This window comes from Megalobrama amblycephala, linkage group LG13 (assembly GCF_018812025.1).
Source record: "Megalobrama amblycephala isolate DHTTF-2021 linkage group LG13, ASM1881202v1, whole genome shotgun sequence".
NCBI classification, from domain to species: domain Eukaryota; kingdom Metazoa; phylum Chordata; class Actinopteri; order Cypriniformes; family Xenocyprididae; genus Megalobrama; species Megalobrama amblycephala.
The window spans coordinates 23,138,866-23,158,937 of record NC_063056.1 but is presented as its reverse complement, the minus strand read 5'-3'; the positions used below and the strand labels follow the sequence as shown (position 1 = coordinate 23,158,937).

The 20,072-nt window shown below is 39.6% G+C and overlaps 1 protein-coding gene across 4 annotated transcripts in view; it reads left to right on the top strand.

Moving 5' to 3' along the window:
• Positions 1 to 20,072, top strand: part of si:dkey-22o22.2 (neural-cadherin) — a 176,812-nt gene that overhangs the window by 139,633 nt on the left and 17,107 nt on the right. For all 4 annotated transcript variants that reach the window (XM_048152638.1, XM_048152637.1, XM_048152636.1 and 1 more), the window contains 7 exons: positions 7,084 to 7,333; positions 9,467 to 9,594; positions 10,063 to 10,249; positions 11,231 to 11,374; positions 14,768 to 15,051; positions 15,512 to 17,129; positions 17,828 to 17,921. In XM_048152638.1, coding sequence (XP_048008595.1) covers positions 7,084 to 7,333; positions 9,467 to 9,594; positions 10,063 to 10,249; positions 11,231 to 11,374; positions 14,768 to 15,051; positions 15,512 to 17,129; positions 17,828 to 17,921 — 2,705 coding nt within the window. The remainder of the gene's footprint in view (positions 1 to 7,083; positions 7,334 to 9,466; positions 9,595 to 10,062; positions 10,250 to 11,230; positions 11,375 to 14,767; positions 15,052 to 15,511; positions 17,130 to 17,827; positions 17,922 to 20,072) is intronic.

The following is a 20,072-nucleotide window of genomic DNA, read 5'->3' as shown; positions in this document are numbered from 1 at the left end:
GACAGTAAAGGATTTTTTTTTTTTTTTTTTTTTTTTTTTAATACACAAATAGGTGGAAGAAGAATAGAAATCAAGGTAAGTGCTGCTATTACTGGGTCAAGTGCTGACGAAAAAGATATGTCTTCAGCATTTTTTTGAAAATGGCTAAAGACTCAGCTGCTCGGATAGAGCGTGACAGGTCATTCCACCAGCCAGGAACAGACCCGGAGAAGGTCTGTGAGAGCGATTTTGTGCTCCTTTGTGATGGCACCGCAAGGCGCTGTTCACTTGCAGAACGCAAGTTCTGGAGGGCGCATAAGTCTGAAGTAGTGAGTTAAGGTATAGCGGTGCAGAGCCAGCGGTCGTTCTGTAGGCAAATGTCAGAGCCTTGAATTGGATGCGAGCAGCTACTGGCAGCCAATGCAGACTGATGAAGAGAGGAGTGACGTGCGCTGTCTTCGGCTCGTTGAAGCCCAGTCTTGCTGCAGCGTTCTGGATCAGTTGTAGAGGCTTGACAGTGCATGCTGGAAGGCATTACAATAGTCCGCTAGACTATTGCTGGATAGAACAAGAGCTTGGACAAGGATTTGTGTGGACTGCTCTGATAGGAAGGGTCTAATCTTCCTGATGTTGTACAAGGCAAATCTGCAGGACCGGGCCGTTGTCGCAACATGATCTGTGAAGCATAAACAATCATCCATCACCTCTCCAAGGTTCCTGGCTGTCCTGGAAGGAGTAATGGTTGACGACCCAAGTTGAATTGAAAGGTTATGATGAAGTGTTGGGTTGGCACCGACCACAAGCAGTTCCGTTTTTGCAAGGTTGAGTTGAAGGTGGTGGTCCTTCATCCAGGCAGAAATGGCTGTCAGGCAGGCTGCAATGCGACCAGCAATCGTGGGATCATCTGGTTGGAATGAGAGGTAGAGTTGTGTGTCATCAGCATAACAGTGATAGGAGAAACCATGATCCTGAATGACAGATCCTAGTGATGACATGTAGATGGTCCAAGCACGGAGCCCTGAGGTTCCCCAGTAGCAAGATGATGTGACTTGGACACCTCACCTCTCCAAGATACCCTGAAGGACCTACCTGAGAGGTAAGATTCGAACCACTGGAGTGTGGTTCCCGAGATGCCCTTCGACATGAGTGTTGACAGGAGGATCTGGTGGTTAACGGTGTCAAAAGCAGCAGACAGATCCAGCAAGATGAGTACTGATGATTTTGAAGTTGCTTGTGCCAGTCTCAGGGTGTCAGTGACTGAGAGCAGGGCAGTCTCAGTTGAGTGGCCACTCTTGAAACCAGACTGGTGGTTGTCAAGGAGGTTGTTCTGTGTGAGATAAGAAGACAGTTGGTTGAATACAACTCTCTCAAGTGTCTTAGCAATGAAAGGAAGAAGGGATACTGGTCTGTATTTTTCTAAAAGTGCTGGATTCAGAATGGGTTTCTTAAGTAGTGAAATTAGAGGAGAGGGCTGCTGGTATGGCAGTGTCCTCAGGTTTGATCCATGTCTCAGTCAGAGCCAAGAGATGGAGATCTGAATAAGTAGCAATAGCTGTAATGAAGTCTGCTTTGTTTACAGCAGATTGACAATTCCAGAGCCCAATAGAAATAGAAAATAATGTACTAAATTACATGGGTAAAATACGCAGGTTGTTATGGTTGCACTGCCTCCAACATGTAGCACGCGATTTGCAAGTGTTAGTTATAGTGGGAATTTGGAAGCACATATCTAAAACAGGTCAAAACACAGACAGACAAGAACACACTGTATAAAGAGGTAGAATCGCTGGTCTTTACACTCTTTGGTCTTCACACGAGGAGGGCTTCACACAAGGGCTGCTGCGGTAGACTACACAGTTATACCAACTTGTTACAACGTTAGTTCGTTCAGCAGGCCACGCCTTACTGACTCGGAGCGGAACGAGAACAAACGCGATTTGCCACATGAAGTCTGTGAACAAACTTCCTAGCAACTACACTGTACTAAAATCAAACTAGAAACAACACAAAAACACTTACAGTACGCAGATCCTCTTGTAGCTTGAATGATTCTCTCTAATGAATGCTAAATTACAACTGTTTAAATACTGAAGCTGGCTTTGGCCACGCCTTACTGACTCGGAGCGAAACGACAACAAACGCGATTTGTCACGTGAAGTCAGTAAACAAACTTCCTAGCAACTACACAGCACTAAAATCAAACTAGAAACAACACAAAAACACTTACAGTAAACAGATCCTCTTGTAGCTTGAATGATTTTCTCAAACCTTTAAAGGATTAGTTCACTTTCAAATTAAAATTTCCTGATAATTTACTTACCATCCAAGATGTTCATTTCTTTCTTCAGTCGAAAAGAAATTAAGATTTTTGATGAAAACATTCCAGGATTTTTCTCCATATAGTGGACTTCAATGGAGCACAAACGGTTGAAGGTCAAAATCAGTTTACAGCGATCCCAGACGAGAAATATGGGTCTTATCTAGGGAAACTATCACTCATTTTCTAAAAAAAAATAAATAAAAATTGTATACGTTTTAACCATAAATGCTCATCTTGAACTAGCGTAGTGTAGACACTGCTAAGTTTATTACTGCCCTCCACAGGTCAAAGTTTGAACTAAATTGTCATATACAATATGCTAGTGCAAGTATATAACAATTAGTTCAAACTTTAACCTGTGGAGGGCAGTAATACACTTAGCAGCGTCTACACTGCTGGAATTCAAATAGAGACGAAGAAGAAGAAGCTAGTTTACGATGAGCATTTATGGTTAAAATGTATACAATGTTTTATTTTTTTTTTAGAAAATGAGTGATGGTTTCTCTAGATAAGACCCTTATTTCTCGTCTGGGATCACATAGAACGATTTGAAGCTGCAATGAAACTGTAATTTTGACCTTCAACCATTTGGAGGCCACTGAAGTCCACTATAAGGAGAATAATCTTGGAATGTTTTCATCAAAAACCTTAATTTCTTTTTGACTGAAGAAATAAAGACATGAACATCGTGGATGACATGGGGGTGAGTAAATTATCAGGAAATTTTAATTTGAAAGTGAACTAATATAACCAAGAAGATTTCCTTGCTCAACAAGTTTAACAACTATGCTGAATGACTAGCTAAACCTTCAAAAATTTCCCCTGCTATTGGTGAGTGAATGGTGCTTTATGGTTCCATCACAGGAAGGCACAAAATCACTTTCCAGAACCTTCTCATTCACTGTTCCTTGATGGTGGAAGGGTCTTCATAACTCTATACAGTCAGCTGAATCCCTGACCATATTCAAGAAACAGCTGAAAACTCATCTCTTCTGTGATCATTTAACTACATCCTGCTGACTCTTAATTTAAAAAAAAAAAACTTGATAAATTCCTCCATGATCCAGCTTGTACTATTCTAGACAATGTTGTAAACTTTATACTGCTACCTTTTTCTTACATTGTTGCTGCAGGGATAGTTCACCCAAAAATAAAATTCTGTCATTTAGTCACCCTCAAGTTGTTCCAAACCTGCATGAATTTCTCTCTTCTGCTGAACACAAAAGATATTTTGAAGAATATGGGTAAACATACAGTTGACGGGCTCCATTGACTTTCATAGTATGGAAAAAAAATACTATGGAAGTCAATGGGTCCCGTCAACTGGGTTTTTTGGATAAAAGCGTCTAAATCAATAAATGTAAATGTAATTTTTATGGCTGGTCAACAAGCTAAACCAGTCCCAAACCAGCACTAACTAGTCTAATCAGCCTTGACTAGTGTGGAAATTCAGAAGGGCATGAATTAGATAAGCTGTATTTCTTTTATCTGTAGTCTCAGCTTTTGAGTTTGTAGTCAGGTTTCTGCATGTTTGGATATATATGTGTGTGTGTTAGCACTAAGCTTGCCACCGTGTGTACATGAAGGTGATGGTCCTTGGGGCAGTGTGTGTCAGAGCAGATCTGTGCATCCCTGCCCACTCTCATAGCTCTGCTAATGGAGGATGTACCTGGAGGTCACCTTCAGTGTCTCTTCAGTCAGAAAACCAGATAAGTGTTGTTCCTTAGAGCTTTTTATCACCTACCTTACTGCTCTCCGTTGAGTTTCAATATCTTTTCATATTCAACCACTCTATTTTCAAACTACTTCGTCACCCCCTCCACACTTCTTTTAATTGGATGGAATGATTATAATTGCAGTCGAGGGGTTTCAAAACACAGGTTGCACAAGTATTCAGATACAATCACTGCCTTTGTTAATGGAATGCACCTTGACAATTGGACAAATAACCTCATTTTCTTTATCCTTTCTTTCGTGTGTCTCTAGTTCCCTCCCTTTAACGCCCACACCTCACCCGAACTCTAACACCGAGGTGTTTCCCGTAATATGACTTGAAAAACAAAGTGCTTTACCACAATTACAGTCGAGCTCTCTTTCTCTTCAACCCTCTGAATACAGCATGAACTCCCTGATGTAGAATAACTGTAGCAACTGGCTGTTCAAATCTGTTCTGTGCATTGGGAGCCTTCATGCTAATTCATCCTCAGAACTCTAAATACAAATTATGCTTGTTAAACAGTATAATGCATTCATTAGCAACACTGAGTAGCCTTGTTGTGCGTCGAGTGCTCCTATTCATTTCTCGCTCTCACTTCCTCCCCCCTCGCTTTTCTCCTTCATCTATCTATCTGTCTCTCTGTCTAACTAATTAAAAATTTAAATATCAGTCAGCTCATTGTGGTATTATCTCAAGGAATGCTAATTAACACATTTTCAAAAGCAGTAATTGCAACCTTGAGGATGTAATTTAAAGGGCCTTGTTCATGTGTATGGATAATGAGAATGCTGTTCTCATCGAGCCTGAGAGACGTCCGCTAATAAACTCTTGGAGGGAAGATTAGACAGGTTGGGATTTGAAAGTTGACCAAATTTCTATTTAGTTCAATAAGGGAACTTTCAGTAGTATGAATAGTTTAACCCCACGAGTGGTTAACCAAAAGAATGGGGTGGTGGGCTGGTTAATGAAAGGCTGTGGGTTCAAATCCCACAACGGTTGATCTGTGAAATATCACCATTGTACTCTTGATCCAAACACTTAACCTTGGGTTACTCCAGGTAGATTGTCCCTGTAGAAACTGCACTGTAAGTCACTTTGGATAAGAATGTCAACTACATGATGAATTAGTTGAACTTTAAAGATTTGAAATGAATTCCAGATGTCCCATTGGACAGGAGAATCAGTCTAGGTAACTTCAGAGAGCTTTTTGATGTGAGCTGTAAAATATGCTGTTTTGAGGTGTGCTAAGAGTGTGTGAATGACCACTTTGATGTTTCAGGTCACACAAGTTCTTTATGTACGAATTCCATTTCACACTATTTTATCATGTTCATTTTACAGTTAAACGATTGCATTTGTAGTGTAAATCAATAAATAGAATAGGAAATAATATTTCACAGTCAGTGAGACATTAAGAAAATTAGGTATATTTTAAGGCTTTTTTTCATTCATTTTTATTCATAAGTACTTCTCTCTTAATTTCCACTAAACCACTGTAAATTGAAAAACATGGCATACAAAAAATGTTTTCATGATAATTTTCCACCCCAATTCTTATTAATGTATTTCATTTAAATACATTTTACAGTGTAAATAAATATTGTTGGGAGGATAGAATAGACCCTGATTTTCATGAAATTTTCTCAAAAACCTTTTAAAACACATAGTGAGATCTGCATCAATATTGAGATGCACTGGAACTGTGAGAGTAGCATAGGTCAAGGAAGTTAGTGAAGCTCTGTCAAAGTGACTGCAAATAAGTTCACTGAATAGGTCATTTGTGTTGGGGGACTTGTACCGAATGGCAAAGCCGACACTTAAAAGCAGGAAGCAAAAGCCACAGAGCTTTTAAGGTACTTGTTTTCTGTGTTGTGGTGGGCGGATGCTCTCAAAATCATGGCCAGGGTTGATTTAATGGCTGACTGGACCCATGTTCTCTGACACACAGAGTTGTCCCTCTATAACTCATCATTACTCCATCTTTCTCTCTCTCAATGCACTTTTATTTTGCTCTACCTTTTGGCTCTTTTTCTCTGTCATCTAAGTTTTATAACCTACGCTAGATGCCAAGTATTCCTTACTCTGGATGACCATAAATGGTTTAGGTCTTTCTTTTTGAGTTTTGACTGTTGGCTTTGCTGTGCCATTGGCTGTATGGTCATTGGAATGTTTTGTTTGCTTTACAGTGTCATTTGGTTGATGGTGTTTTGGGTTAAATGTGTTTTAGTCAGCTAAATGACTTTGAGTCCCCTTCGCAGACAAGTTCCAGCTGTAATATTGGATTTTCTGAGCCAAAACCGACTGTATATCTTGTATCCAAGGTCTATGCACATGTTTTGTCTGAACACTAAATAAACAATGACTTTGACTTTCACTTCTAGGGTTGTTTGCATTCATTTGCACAGCACACGCCATGAGAACAATAAAAAAGTATCCATATCTTTAGGTTAACAGCCAAGTAATGCTCCTTATTCAACTATACAATAACTACAATCTACAGTGACAATATATAGTACTTTTCCAACAGTACTTTTTTTTTTATTGTAAAACAAACTCTGATGTTCTTCACTGTTTTCGTTTTGTATTCTTTCTTAAGAGGCTATGTGAGATCATTGGTTTGCAATCAAATACGATATAAAGGAAGAGGAAGACAGAGGAAGTCTGGAAACTGCTAACTGCAGAAAGTTACTCCATAACTGTCAATATTAGTTCAATATGGATTAGAGATGAACCGTGTCTAATGTATTCACATGCTGCAAGTCAGCAGGCGCTTGACCGACGATTCTACTGATTTCAAATGCCTTCTCACAAATAATGCTAATTATCCTGTTTGAGCTTTATGAATAGGTGTTCACATCTTACATGAATATGTGTTTAAAGTATTATAGCACATTCAAGCAGTTTTTACCCAATTACACACACAAACCCATATCAGTAATGCACATCAAAAGGTTTCAGATGTAACAGACACATTTTCCAAGGCCCTTTCCATAACATAATATTTCATAATACAGGCCATATTTAATTTTATATCACCAACCTAGAGCTCATTTTCCCCTCCCAACAGACCATCAAGGCAACGTCCCCTCTTGGTGACCCCAGGGTGACTTACAACCTGGAGGAAGGTCAGGTTCCCGAGACAAACATGCCTGTGCGCTTCTACATCAAGCCTAACCGGAGGGACGGTTCTGCTTCTATCTTGGTGGCAGAGAATCTGGACTATGAGACCACACGTTTCTTTACTCTCCGAGTGCGTGTACAGAACGTGGCGGCTGTACCTCTAGCTTCCTTCACCACTGTCTATGTCAACATCACAGGTGAGAGATACCCTTCTGGAAATTACAACTCAATTATATTTAAGCATAAATATAAGTACCACAGTTTTGAGGTCAGTTGTTTGTTTTTTTACTTAATTTTAATTAGAATTTAAATGTTTTTGTCACTTATGCTCCCCTAGACTGCATATTTAATCAAAAAATACAGTAGAAATAGTAATATTGTAAAATATTATTACAATTTAAAATAAATATTTTCTATTTTAATATATTTTAAAATGTAATTTATTCCTATGATGGCAAAGCTGAATTTTCAGCATCATTACTCCAGTTTTCAGTGTCACATGATCCTTCAGAAATCATTCTATTATGCTGATTTGGTGCTCAAAAACCATTTATTATTATCAAAGTCCCTTTAAGACAAGTCATTTCACTCGGCGGCCATCTTTGAAATGCCTCTCGGGCATCCTGGGCATCATGCAATGTCTTTGAATGGGGAAACATCAAATTCTCCAAAACAGTTCGCCAACCTTACGATTAAATTTTATATTTGAAATCGCCAATGAAATCTAACAACAACCGGCTCATAAATTTAGTTTCTAAACGCTCGAATCATGACAAAAAAATGTATTTTTCAGGCTGGATCAAGCTAATGCGCATGCGCAGACCTAAATGCGCGTCTCTTCTGAGGCGCGCGTCTGACTGTTTCTAGAGAAACCGATGATTCTAACGGCCGCTGAAGTGACACGATGACTTTAGCAGTCGGCAATTGGCTCTTATTTAGAAGGCGGGACTTATTCCGCCATATTGCGCGTTACACTTTTTCCTATTCAAAACAATACGAGTGACACGTCTTGTGTTATTCTATAGTCTTTGTTATTATCATTGATGAAAACAGTTGCCTAATATTTTTGAGGAAACTGCAATGTATGTTTTTCAAGGATTCTTTGATGAATAGAAAGTTCAAAAGCACCACATTTATCTGAAATATAAATCTTTTATAATATTATAAATATATTGCCATGGTTCCATGTCTAATAATCATGGTAAAACCATATTACTTCTTCCTTAGTGTAAGACAAAAAGAAAGGAGAACAAAAATGTAAAAATCTGACACAATGATAATAGTCCATGTTGACACCTCTCACTAGATTGCTACAAATACTCCTCGACAACCAGTTCCACGCCGCCTGTGTGCCCTCGGAGAGGTAAACACATTTGCGGTAGTTTAGCAATCAGCATTTCATGCCAGCGCGATTTCTCAGAAGCACAGCAGTGTCTGATCTGATCCACTGATTGTGTTTGAGGCGCTGATGCTAATGTTTTTTTTCCCTTTCTTCATAGCTCATTTAGCCTGCGCTGTGCATTTGTACACAAAAAGTGTTCTCTGCTGTCATTGAGTGTATGTGGAAATCCAGTGCGCTGATGAATGCATGACAGGCAGCGGGTGGGGGGCACAGAATGACGGTGTGTGTGTGTATGTGTGTGCGCGTGTAATAAGAACAGTGAAGAGCTTTGGCATCGACGCACAACACTTGAGACCACATCAGCATTAATTAAGAGGAAAATGGAGATTGAAATAGAGGGAAAAGGAGACAAAAAGCCCACAGAACAACTAGTTTAGAAGGGCTGTAATCCACTAAGAGCAGAGAATCCATCCAGACAATAAACCTACATTAAGTGAATCCACACATTAAAACCTCACTTATCTTGAACACAGTTAACCACACAACAAACGTGGTTTTATGAACTAAGCCATAAAGTAAAGATAATAAAAAGAACAACAAAAACCAAAGACCAACAAATGACCCCAAAAGTGACATTTGAGTCACACTTTAAAATGTCAGTGCATTACATACAAAATATCAAACCAAGTTGAGTTTATTTTAAAGAAAGGTAGCACAAATACATTTTTCAAGTATAAAGAAAACAAAAATGCTAAAACAGTAGATATTTATGGCAGTCAGACATAGTGGAACATGTCTGGCTCAGAAAAGTACATTTAGTTCCGAATAAATAAATAAATAAATAAACTTGAAATACTTTTTGGGGCCAATGTATTAAAATAATGTTTACCTCTATTCTAACATATGTCCATATGAATCTATTGGAAGATTTGTTTCAGAAGTGTTAATGTCATTTGTAACTGATTGCTCTCATTCTTTTTTCTTTCAGATGTGAACGACAACGTTCCCTTCTTCATGTCATCCACGTATGAGGCGACGGTTCCAGAGGGAGCAGAGATCGGCACATCAGTGGCTCAGGTCTCAGCCTCTGACCTGGACTCTGGTCTCCATGGCATGGTGAGACTCTTAAGTATGATGTCCCATACTCTGTATTTGTGCTCTGCATTTCACCCATCCAAGTGAACACATACAGCAATGAGTAGTGAACACACACATACATAAACACACACCCGGAGCAGTGGGCAGCCATTTTTGTTTCGGCACCCGAGGAGCGATTGGGGGTTAGGTGCCTTGCTCAAAGGCAACTCTATTGTGGGTAATGAGAGTGGAAGAAAGCGCTGCTGTTCATTCACTCCTCCCACCTACATTTCCTGCCGGGACTCAAACCCGCAAGCTTCAGGTTACAAGTCCTACTCTCTAACTATTAGGCCACAACTGCCCACTTCTGAGTATGATCCTTGTTGGTTCTTTCTAAAACTCTAGAACTACCAGATCACATGACTTAATATTTGTCTAATATGTGATTCTTAAATTATTTGATGCATGGTGCTCTTTTAAACTTCTTTGACACTCTTTCCTACCTAGATTAACTACATCATTCTGAAGGATCAAAGTGGCGACTCGCAGTTCTTCAGCATTAATTCCTACACGGGTATCATCCACACCCGGGCCACCTTCGACCGTGAGCAGAAAAGCTCCTACTTGATCGAGGTCCAGTCTCAGGACAGCTCTGAGTCAGCCCGGCCCAGTCAGCAGGGCCAACCCAACACAGGTGTGATCCATCAACCGTGTCTTCTTAACCCCTCGGTTGGTTACTTGAGTGTTTCCACCTCCACCAGCCTTCAGGATGAACTCCATTCATTAAGACTTCAATGAGTCGCGCCTAATGAAGAACTAATGCCAACCCAGGGATTTGTGTGTAATTTAGGCCATGTATAATATAATAAGGCAGTTTTAATATTAAACTGCCATTAGGATGTTTAATACATTTAATAGAATATATCATTACTACAAGTTTTCACAAATAATAATTTCTCATTGACGCTTTCTATGAAGTCTGTGTTCTTGCAAATATATTTTTATAACAGCTATATGACATAATTCAAAAGTTAGGGGTCTGTAAGATTTCTTTTTTTAAGAAATGAATTCTTTTATTCAGTAAGAATTCATTAAACTGATCAAAAGTGACAGTATATGCTTTTACAATGCTACAAAAAAAATCTGTTTCAAATAAATGCTGTTCTTTTGAAATTTCTATTCATCAAAGAATCCTGAAAAAAAGAAGCACAACTTTTTTCAACATTGATAATAATAAGAAATGTGTCTTGAGCAGCAGATCAGCATATTAGAATGATTTCTGAAGGATCATGTGACACTGAAGACTGGAGTAATGGCTGCTGAAAATTCAGCTTTGCATCACAAGAATAAGTTACATTTTAAAACAGCTATTTTAAATTGTAATAATATCTCAATATATTACTGTATTTTTGGTGAGCATAAAAAACCATACCAACCCCAGCTTTTGAACGGTAGTGTAAATATATACATTTATAGACATATTCGCATTCACTTGAATTTTAATGATAATTAAATTTCATCATACAATGAATGCCAATGACTTTGTTTTGGTTCTGTTGTCCCATCTTATAACATTTATACATTAATTATTATTAATTAAAGAACTGCTTTTCTCTTGAGATATTTTATGCATTGATGTGATGTGGAAATAATACTCACCTCTTTTACCCTGCAGACACAGCCTACGTGAGGGTTTTTGTCACAGATGTAAATGACAACGCTCCAGCTTTCTCCCAGTCTGTATATGAGATCAGCGTGGAGGAAGACAAGGAAGTGGGTTTCGTGGTCATTACCGTTACAGCTAACGATGAAGATGAAGGTAATTTTGCTGTTGTACGTAGGTGTGTCAAATATCTTATTCAGGTGGTCCTGTCACTTGTCATTAGTTTGTGTTTTTTGTTGTTTTAGTTTTGTTTGTTTGTGCAATGATTTCTTTCTGACAGCCCACTGATATTTTTGACAGTGATGGAGGAGGAGGGGTTGCAAAAGAAATTGAGCGAAATAAATCTAGGTGGAAAATTCGCTCCTTTTTGTGCTGAGCTTGTTAGCAAATCTCTGTGGTGAATGTGGGAGTAACAATTTCAGCAACCCATTTGATGTTTGTCTCTTTGATTTGTTTTTCTTTGTTGTCTTCAAGAAAAAGAATTAAATAAGTAGCAGGCCTTCTTTAATGATGGAAGTAAACCCTTGTGTGAAAGATTTTGCGTAGAAATTTACATGAGCTGTGTGACATCTGAGAGCCCAGGCAAATAACCATTGAGATTTTAAATGGAACGGAATAGGCGGTTCTGCCTTTTGAAAAATATACCGAAATGATAAAAGTAGTGTGTAATGGTAGATTTTTGACAAAATTCTCCAGAGGCTTTACTAGGTGGCTTAACCAAAGATTAAATGAGAAACTATATTCCATGACTTCTAAAGTTGTTTGTTGTATTTGTGTGAGGAAAAGTAAAAAATTTAAGTCATTTTTTTTTTATCCCCTGTAATTCTCAGATCTTAATTTAAACTTATGCAGTGTTTGATACAAATTGTACAAGTTCACAACAGTGTTATTTTAGTATCATTGAGATACTATTATAGTTTTTATTATTATTTTCATTTTAGTTGAATTTTTTGTAATTGTGTTGTGTTTTTTTTGACATTTTTATTTATTAGTTTTTGTTTTTTAAAGCTCTATATAGTTTTTTTTTTTTTTTTTTTTTTTTTAAAGTTTAAATCATAAATGAAAATGTTTCCTTGGCAGCTAGCTGAAATAGAATGTTGTTTTATCTATATGTATGTTTTATTTTATTTAATTTCAAGTAACAAAAATGTTGTTTTAATAGTTTTAGTTTTGGTTAACTATAATAACCCTGGGTCACAACAACATAAAAATGAGTAAACACTGACAAAATGTCCAATTTTTTCAACCTTTAAGATAACACAGAGAGGCAAAGAAAGGACAACATTCAGTTTTGTTGTCCTAACCGCTCTGCACAGCAGCATACTTTGGTATTGTTACCAAAGTATGCTGAACCCCTTAAGGGCAAGCTGAAACCGCAGGGAGTTCATGTTTATTTCAGCAGCACACAGATTTTGCAATGATGTAACTATATCGCCATTACACCATTTTACAGAAGACAGTCTGTATTTTTTTTCTTGTCCCTGTAATGTAAGATGCCAAAATTAGCATGTGTACGACGAGCATTGCTGACAGTGTACTTTACCTTAATGCTATGCATTGTTTGACCTCTGAAATGAAACTAGGCTGTTTAATAAATGTTTTATTTATGTCTTTAGAGAGCTGCATATCCTTCAGACAATCTCAGCCTGGAAACATCACCTTAGCAGCTGAAAGCATGTGAATGCATGAGCAGCTATGAATTAGTCTAGCGACCTCTCAGTGGTCAGTTAAATTTGCATATTCCGGTTTACTGAGCAACTTCTACTGTTGATTTTGTTACACTTGTTGGAAAATACGGTCCATCGCTTTTTTCCTCCGACAGCCATAGAGTCGCTCCTGTTAATCTAAGCATGACAGGCTTGGACAAATCACCTATCCGTCCAATGTAGCGTGGCAGCCTGCCTGTCTGCCCACCCCCTCATTTCTCATCCTCTGCCTGTAGAATATTCCAGGCTGTCACCTCCACACATCTCTGTGACACGATTCCTCCACCTGATCTCGCTCTGATTTCCATCAGGGCATGGCGACTTCGGCTCATCTGTCAACATAAACAAACAGTCGGGAGCACGATGTCTCTCACGGCGACGCCGCTTCACCTGTTACATATGCATGACAAATTACGTGTGGCGTGGAGCCGTGTCAACAAGCAGGCTGGATGTGAAGAAGACGGGGGCAGCGGGATGGAGACGTGCAGGTGTCTGATAGCTCATTAATGATGAGACGCCCATGCCACCGTGGAGGTGAGAAGGGTGACGTGACCTGTCACGGCTGGATGGATGGTCTGGAGCAGAGCGTAAGCTAATATCTCACGACTGTCATGAAGGGGAATGCAAATCGAAGGTTGATGTCCCTCTGTCCCCTTCCTGCTTTAGAAGGCACAATGAATGAGATCGCCATTAAAATGCAATATTTCTTATTACGCAGGGGATGAAAATGGGGAATAGGAATAATTAGGAGCTGATTTGCAGGAGAGGAAGAATTTTATGGTCCTGTTAAGTGTTTCCTAAAGCTGATTAGCAGTGCCCTCTTTGAGCTGTTCATTAAACTCCAGACTGATTTCAAAGATGGAATATGTAAAACACGCACAACTTTCTTCAACAGCTGAATGAACACAAGGTCTCCTAGACTTTCAGCTGTCTTTCATCACCAGTGACCATCTTATAGATCACAGTAGTTAGGTTTAACCTGGTTGGCCTGTGCGGGCGCTGTGAGGAGCGCCATATGGCCTGCCTGGTCATTAAGGAAGCTTGCTTTTGGCTAAATCACTTGAGCTCCCCTCAGCAAGCGTCACAGCACATCACACTTCACATCCGTGATGGCCGTAGCCAGGATGAGTAGGACATGTTCTAATGAAATCCTCACACATCACGCCCAGATGGTGTTTGTCTCATAGAATCTGATCCGGACTGGTAAACAGAGCTGTCGCGAAACTAGAGTGTACCATGGGTGGATAAAGCCAGTTGGGGTCAAGCTGGGGAGCAGCAGAAAGTAGGAAAGATGAGACTGTGGTGGTTGTTTGAAATAAGATGCATATCTACATCCTTAAAGGAATGGTGTCATTTTTGTATTATTATTAATAATAAGTATTATTATTTGGATTTCATAGAGCACATGACAACAGCAGTCTTGAAATTAAATCTAGACTGTGGAGATTGTTTAAACCAATCAATTTGATACATTTTTAACCACTCATCTACATTGTTAAAGATGAAGAGTGTCATTTTTGTGCCGCTTGGTAAACCAAAGGGAATTTCTTGTATTATTATTATCTTCTTATCTAATGAGATTTGTTTAATGATGTATTTAGTAAAATTATTGTCTGTATGTTATGTACAAAACAGTTTGACTGTGACATTTTGTATGTATGTATGTATGTTGATTTCAGTATTTAAGCACAATCATATCATGCCTGTGTGCATTGGAGCTTTCTTGTCCTTTATGTAATCCTCATCAAATGAGCACAGATTAATGCTGACATTCTCTTTTTATCCAGCTCAGCCAAGCTTAACACTTCCTAGAATGCTAACGCTTCCCAAACCCCCCAAACAGGTGCCAATGCCAAACTGCGGTACCAGATTACCTCCGGGAACACCATGGGCACGTTCGATGTGGAGCCAGAGGTTGGCACAATCTTCATTGCCCAGCGGCTAGACTATGAGCAGGTGCAGCGCTACGAGTTACGACTGGTCGCGTCGGATGGAAAATGGGAAAACCAGACAATGGTTGTCATTAATGTCATCAACCAGAATGATGAAGCACCCCTTTTCACTCAGACTGATTACCATGCCAGCGTCATGGAGGAACTTACAGAGCTTCCTGTCCTTGTACTAGAGGTGAGGGGTTAAAACACTCAAAGACACATGTAGTTGCAAGGAAATGGCAATGTTGTAGAGAGGAATATCCAAAATAATTTGAAATTTGAAAAAAATGTGTGAATGTCTTGCTACAAATTGGTTCCAGTTTCATTACGGGTTTCCTTAAAGTGATATTGATGTCCTCATGTAGTTTAAAGCTTTGGAAGAAAAAAGGAGGCCTATTTGAAATTAATATTTAGCCACACCCTGCCACAGTTGTCATTCTCTTGCTAGCGTGTCTCAATATTGCTGTCTATTGTGCTGTCAGTGTAAAAAATAGACTTCAAAAGCTTTGCATAAACATACCGGAAAAGAGGCGGAGAGAACTATCGGCATTCCTTTTCTGTGACTATTAACTTTTAATTGCCTCATATGTTCTGTGACAAGTGTGTTGAATGCTAATATGCATGCCTGTTTTTCCCATCTGCTCTTCTCGCAGGTCTCAGCCACAGATCCAGATCAAGAGGCAGACCAGCGTGCAGTGCGGTATTCTCTACACGGGCAGGGAGCTGGTAGTGAATTCACCATAGATGAGATGAACGGTAGGATCTTCGCCCAACGCCGTTTAGATCGTGAGGTTCGCTCGGCCTGGCAATTCCTTGTACTTGCCACTGATGAGAATGGGGCAGGTCTTACCGGGTTTGCTGATGTTCTAGTTGACGTGCAGGATATCAATGACAATGCACCTGTTTTCCTGTGTGCAACGGACAACTGCTTTTTGGGGCACGTGCCTGAGAACTCCCCAGCAGACACTTCCATCATGGAGATGCGGGCCACTGACCTAGATGATCCAAAAGCTGGCAAGAACGCTATCCTTACCTATAGAATTGTGCAGAATGTGCGCAATGAGATCAATCTTAACCTCTTCTCCATCAACCCAGCCACTGGCACCATCTATACTGTTCTGCGCTCTTTGGACAGGGAAGTGGTGGATCGATATCTCGTTGTGGTGGAAGCTCGTGATGGAGGAGGACTTTCAGGAACAGGAACAGCCACCATCATAGTTTCCGATGTCAATGACCATCCTCCAGTTTTCACCCAGAGGGTCTACATGGCCTCTATGCCAGAAAACTTAGACATCAACAGCGAGGTAGTGGTAGTGGCTGCCACCGATGGGGATGAAGGTGAAAATTCAGTCATGACGTTCAGCATCATTGGCGGAGATGAAGACCGTAAATTCTTCATTGAGACAGACAAGGTAAACCGCCGTGGCATAGTGAGACTGAAGAAGAAGATTGACTTTGAGAAGCCACATGAGCGCACGTTTAACCTGACAGTCAAAGTGGAGGATGCTGACTTCTTTAGCCTGGCCTACTGCATCATTCAGGTTGAAGACTCCAATGACCACGCTCCAGTCTTCTTTCCACAGTTCTACGAGGCAGGATCCATGTTCGAAGATGTCCCAGTGGGCACCATTGTGGCACAGGTGACAGCCGTGGATCTGGACTCTGGTCAAAATGGGAGGTTTACATACAGCATCGCCCCAGAATCTGACCCCTTTCAACAATTCCTGGTGGATAAGAGCGGTTGGGTTGTAGTAGCTGACTCTCTAGACAGGGAAAAGGTGTCCCAACATAGACTTATGATCCTGGCCACAGACATGGGCAGCCCTGCTCTGACTGGCTCTGCCATTGTGTTAGTGACCATACAGGATGTAAATGACAATGGACCGGAGTTTGAGGCTCCATATCGGCCGATTGTGTGGGAGAACACTATTGCGCCACAAGTCGTTCACATGAATGACACGTCTGTTCTGTTGCATGCTATTGACAGAGACACTTCATCCAACGGAGGGCCTTTTTCCATTCGTCTGTTGATGTTGACCTCTGATGTTACTAATTTCAACTTGACTGATCTGCGGAATGGCAGTGCCATGATAACCGCTCTCCGCAGCTTTGACCGGGAACAGCAGAAGCGGTATCTTCTCCCCATCCTGATGATTGACAGTGGCTCTCCACCAATGAGCTCCACTAGTACACTTACTGTCATAATCGGAGATAAAAATGACCATCCCCATGCTCCTGGACACAGCGAGTTCATAGTGTACAACATACAGGGTATGTTCCTTGCTAATACTACCATGCTACATGTCCAAAAATACCATGGTAGTATCTCGGTACATTTAGTGTTACCTTATTAATTTAGCATGATATTTAATATGTACTTCACGGTACTTCAAAATATACCATGGTACTGTATTTTATGGTACAAGTTTAAAATACCATAGTAGTACCATAGTCAAGTACAAAATACCATGGTAATACCATGGTACTTTTTGTAAGTGTGACTATATTCTTTTAGCATTATGTTTAGACGGTACTCCAAGGTAAAAGTAGTTTTACTTGATATATTTTTAGCATTTTTCTGTTTTCTCTGATGGAAATGCATTAGCCTTCTAATAAGAATTTGTCATGTAGCTCAAACATGGCATGATGCTAACAATTTACTTAAATCCCAGGTTTAAGAGGCACATACACACAAGCCATTTTAAAGGATGTTGATTTCATGACTAACAGGATTACAGCATTTCGTTTTGCCTTTTGGAGAAATGGCAATGTTGCATGCTAATAGCATTGCATCCCCCCCACTGTGCTGTTTAAGTGGGTCCATATGTGCCAATGAGATTCTCCGCTTTTTGCTTATCTCTTTAAAGATATGTCTCCTCCACCCACCCACACGCGCGCACATCGCCCCAGGTATCACGCAGCCTGGATGGAGGTAGCTTTTCTTTAACCTCATTATGTATTTTCCCCAGGTACACTCCCCACGACGGTACTTGGACAAGTTCAATCCCCTGACCTTGATGATTGGAGCGAGAAGGTTTACAAGTTCGAAGGCAAACCCCCCAGGTGCTTTGATCTTCTATTGAAGTTTGATTCAAACTCTACTGTGTCAAGTGACACTTACAAGAGAAGAAAAAAAAGAACAAAAGTGAGGGAAGATAAAGGATGAGAGCGTGCAGAGCACGACATATTAGCTTACTGACATCTCGCCTGTCACTCTCATTTTTAATTTCAAAATTCACTCTGAAGTGATGCACAGATTCTCACCTAGTAACTGATAAGAAAGATTACATTGGCTAGAGGTTCTCTCTAATGAGCTGAATATATATGATGGTCTTTGTCCAAACCAGACTCTGTGGCTCATGCCAGCACTGGCACCTTTAAGCAAAGCGATTATGCTAACACCCCAGCAACCAATGCCAACTCAATCAGTTTAGTCTTGAGTTCAATCTCAGTCTATTTCAAGTTCCATCCAAAGCTGTGCCTGACGGTGTTGTGGCGGATCTGCTCTCATTAATTTGGATAATTAACACATTAATACATTAGCAGTTTGATGCTAGCTAGTGTGACACATCTCTTGGCACCGAGAGCATAGCTTCGATCCAAGCAGTTTTTCATGTGCTTACTTGACAGTTAAGTACCTAATTTGGCACCGGAGCTGAAGGTTACCATCGAGGTGGAACTCTATTCCTGTTATATGAACATGATTGAATTTAATTTGAGCAGTGGCTACTGTGAGTTTAGCGACCTTGCTGCACAATGTCTGAAGTTACAAGACCAAGCATAGCTTCACTGCAAGCAGCATATTAAGAGCCATAAACCAGTGTTGCTTTAATAGACGTGTCATTTTCATTTTGTGTCCTTGTCCTCCTAGTGCACACTATAAGACAGAAGCTCATCACTCACACAAGCCTGTAGATGCAAATACAACAATAAATGTAAAATTTGTTTGAAATCTGGTTGCATGAGATAGCAGTGAGCAGTAGACAAGGAAATCGCAAGTCTGCAATCGTCTCATCCATATATTTCAGCAAAACGGTATAAAATTCCACAAATCTTTCCTCCATGTTGTCCAGAAGCAAATTGCTCTGTGCAAATTCGGGTAAGTAGATAGAGTCACGAAGGCATTTGATTTTATATTTGACTCTGAGTAGTTTACACACGTCAGCAACATGACAGAAGACAACATAATTTTCTTAATCTGTATTTTTGTCTTGCTTGCAATAAAAATAAATACATATTTATAACAAGATAAATTTATTTGAGAAGATTTTAGTAGATTTCAGAACATATATCTTGGGTTTTAAGTTTACATTTCTTATATAATACCATTTGGGGTCATGTTTTTTTCATCAAAAATACAGTTCATGTATCAGAAAATACAGTAAAAACAGTAATATTGTAAAATATTATTACAATTTAAAATAACTGTGTTCTATTTTAATGTATTTTTAATATGTAATTTATTCAGGTGAAGCAAATCTGAATTTTCAGCAGCCATTACTCCAGTCTTCAGTGTCACATGATCCTTTAGAAATCATTCTAATATGCTGATTTGGTGCTGATTATATTTTTAAGCATAAATCTAACACAATTTAGTGATGGTTTATGCTTAAAACAGGGAAAATATGCACAGGACAACACTTCAGAACACAAAGCATGGATAACACAACTGTGACCTAGACAGAGAAAAAGTGTATCCATACAAAAAGAGAAAGAGATATTGGTGCTGCCCAGCTGTTCCTGGAATCTCTTATCCAGAGCAGCAGAAGTGTCCTTGTCATGGTCATCACATCTGGAGAAGCAGACACGAGTTGACATAAGTGCTTTCACTGATATACACACTACCATTAATAATACAGCTTGAGTCATCTTACAGCATCGGTGCTGCTCTTTCATGTGTGATGATACAGGAATGAACCTTGGAATGAATCTCCAGTTACTGTACAGTTACTTTCATTTTGGCATGTCAAGATTTAAAGGGATAGTTCACTCAAAAATGGAAATTCTGACACCATTTTCTCACCCTCATATTGTTCCAAACCCGTATGAATTTCTTTCTTCTCTCAAACAGAGACAGAATGTTGATGTTGCTCTTTTCCTTTCAATAAGAAGTGAGGGAGGACAAATGTTGTCGAGCTCCAAAATGACAAAATATCATAATAACAGTGGTCAATATGTCCTGTGCACTACTCCTATACAGTCATAAAGATAGCT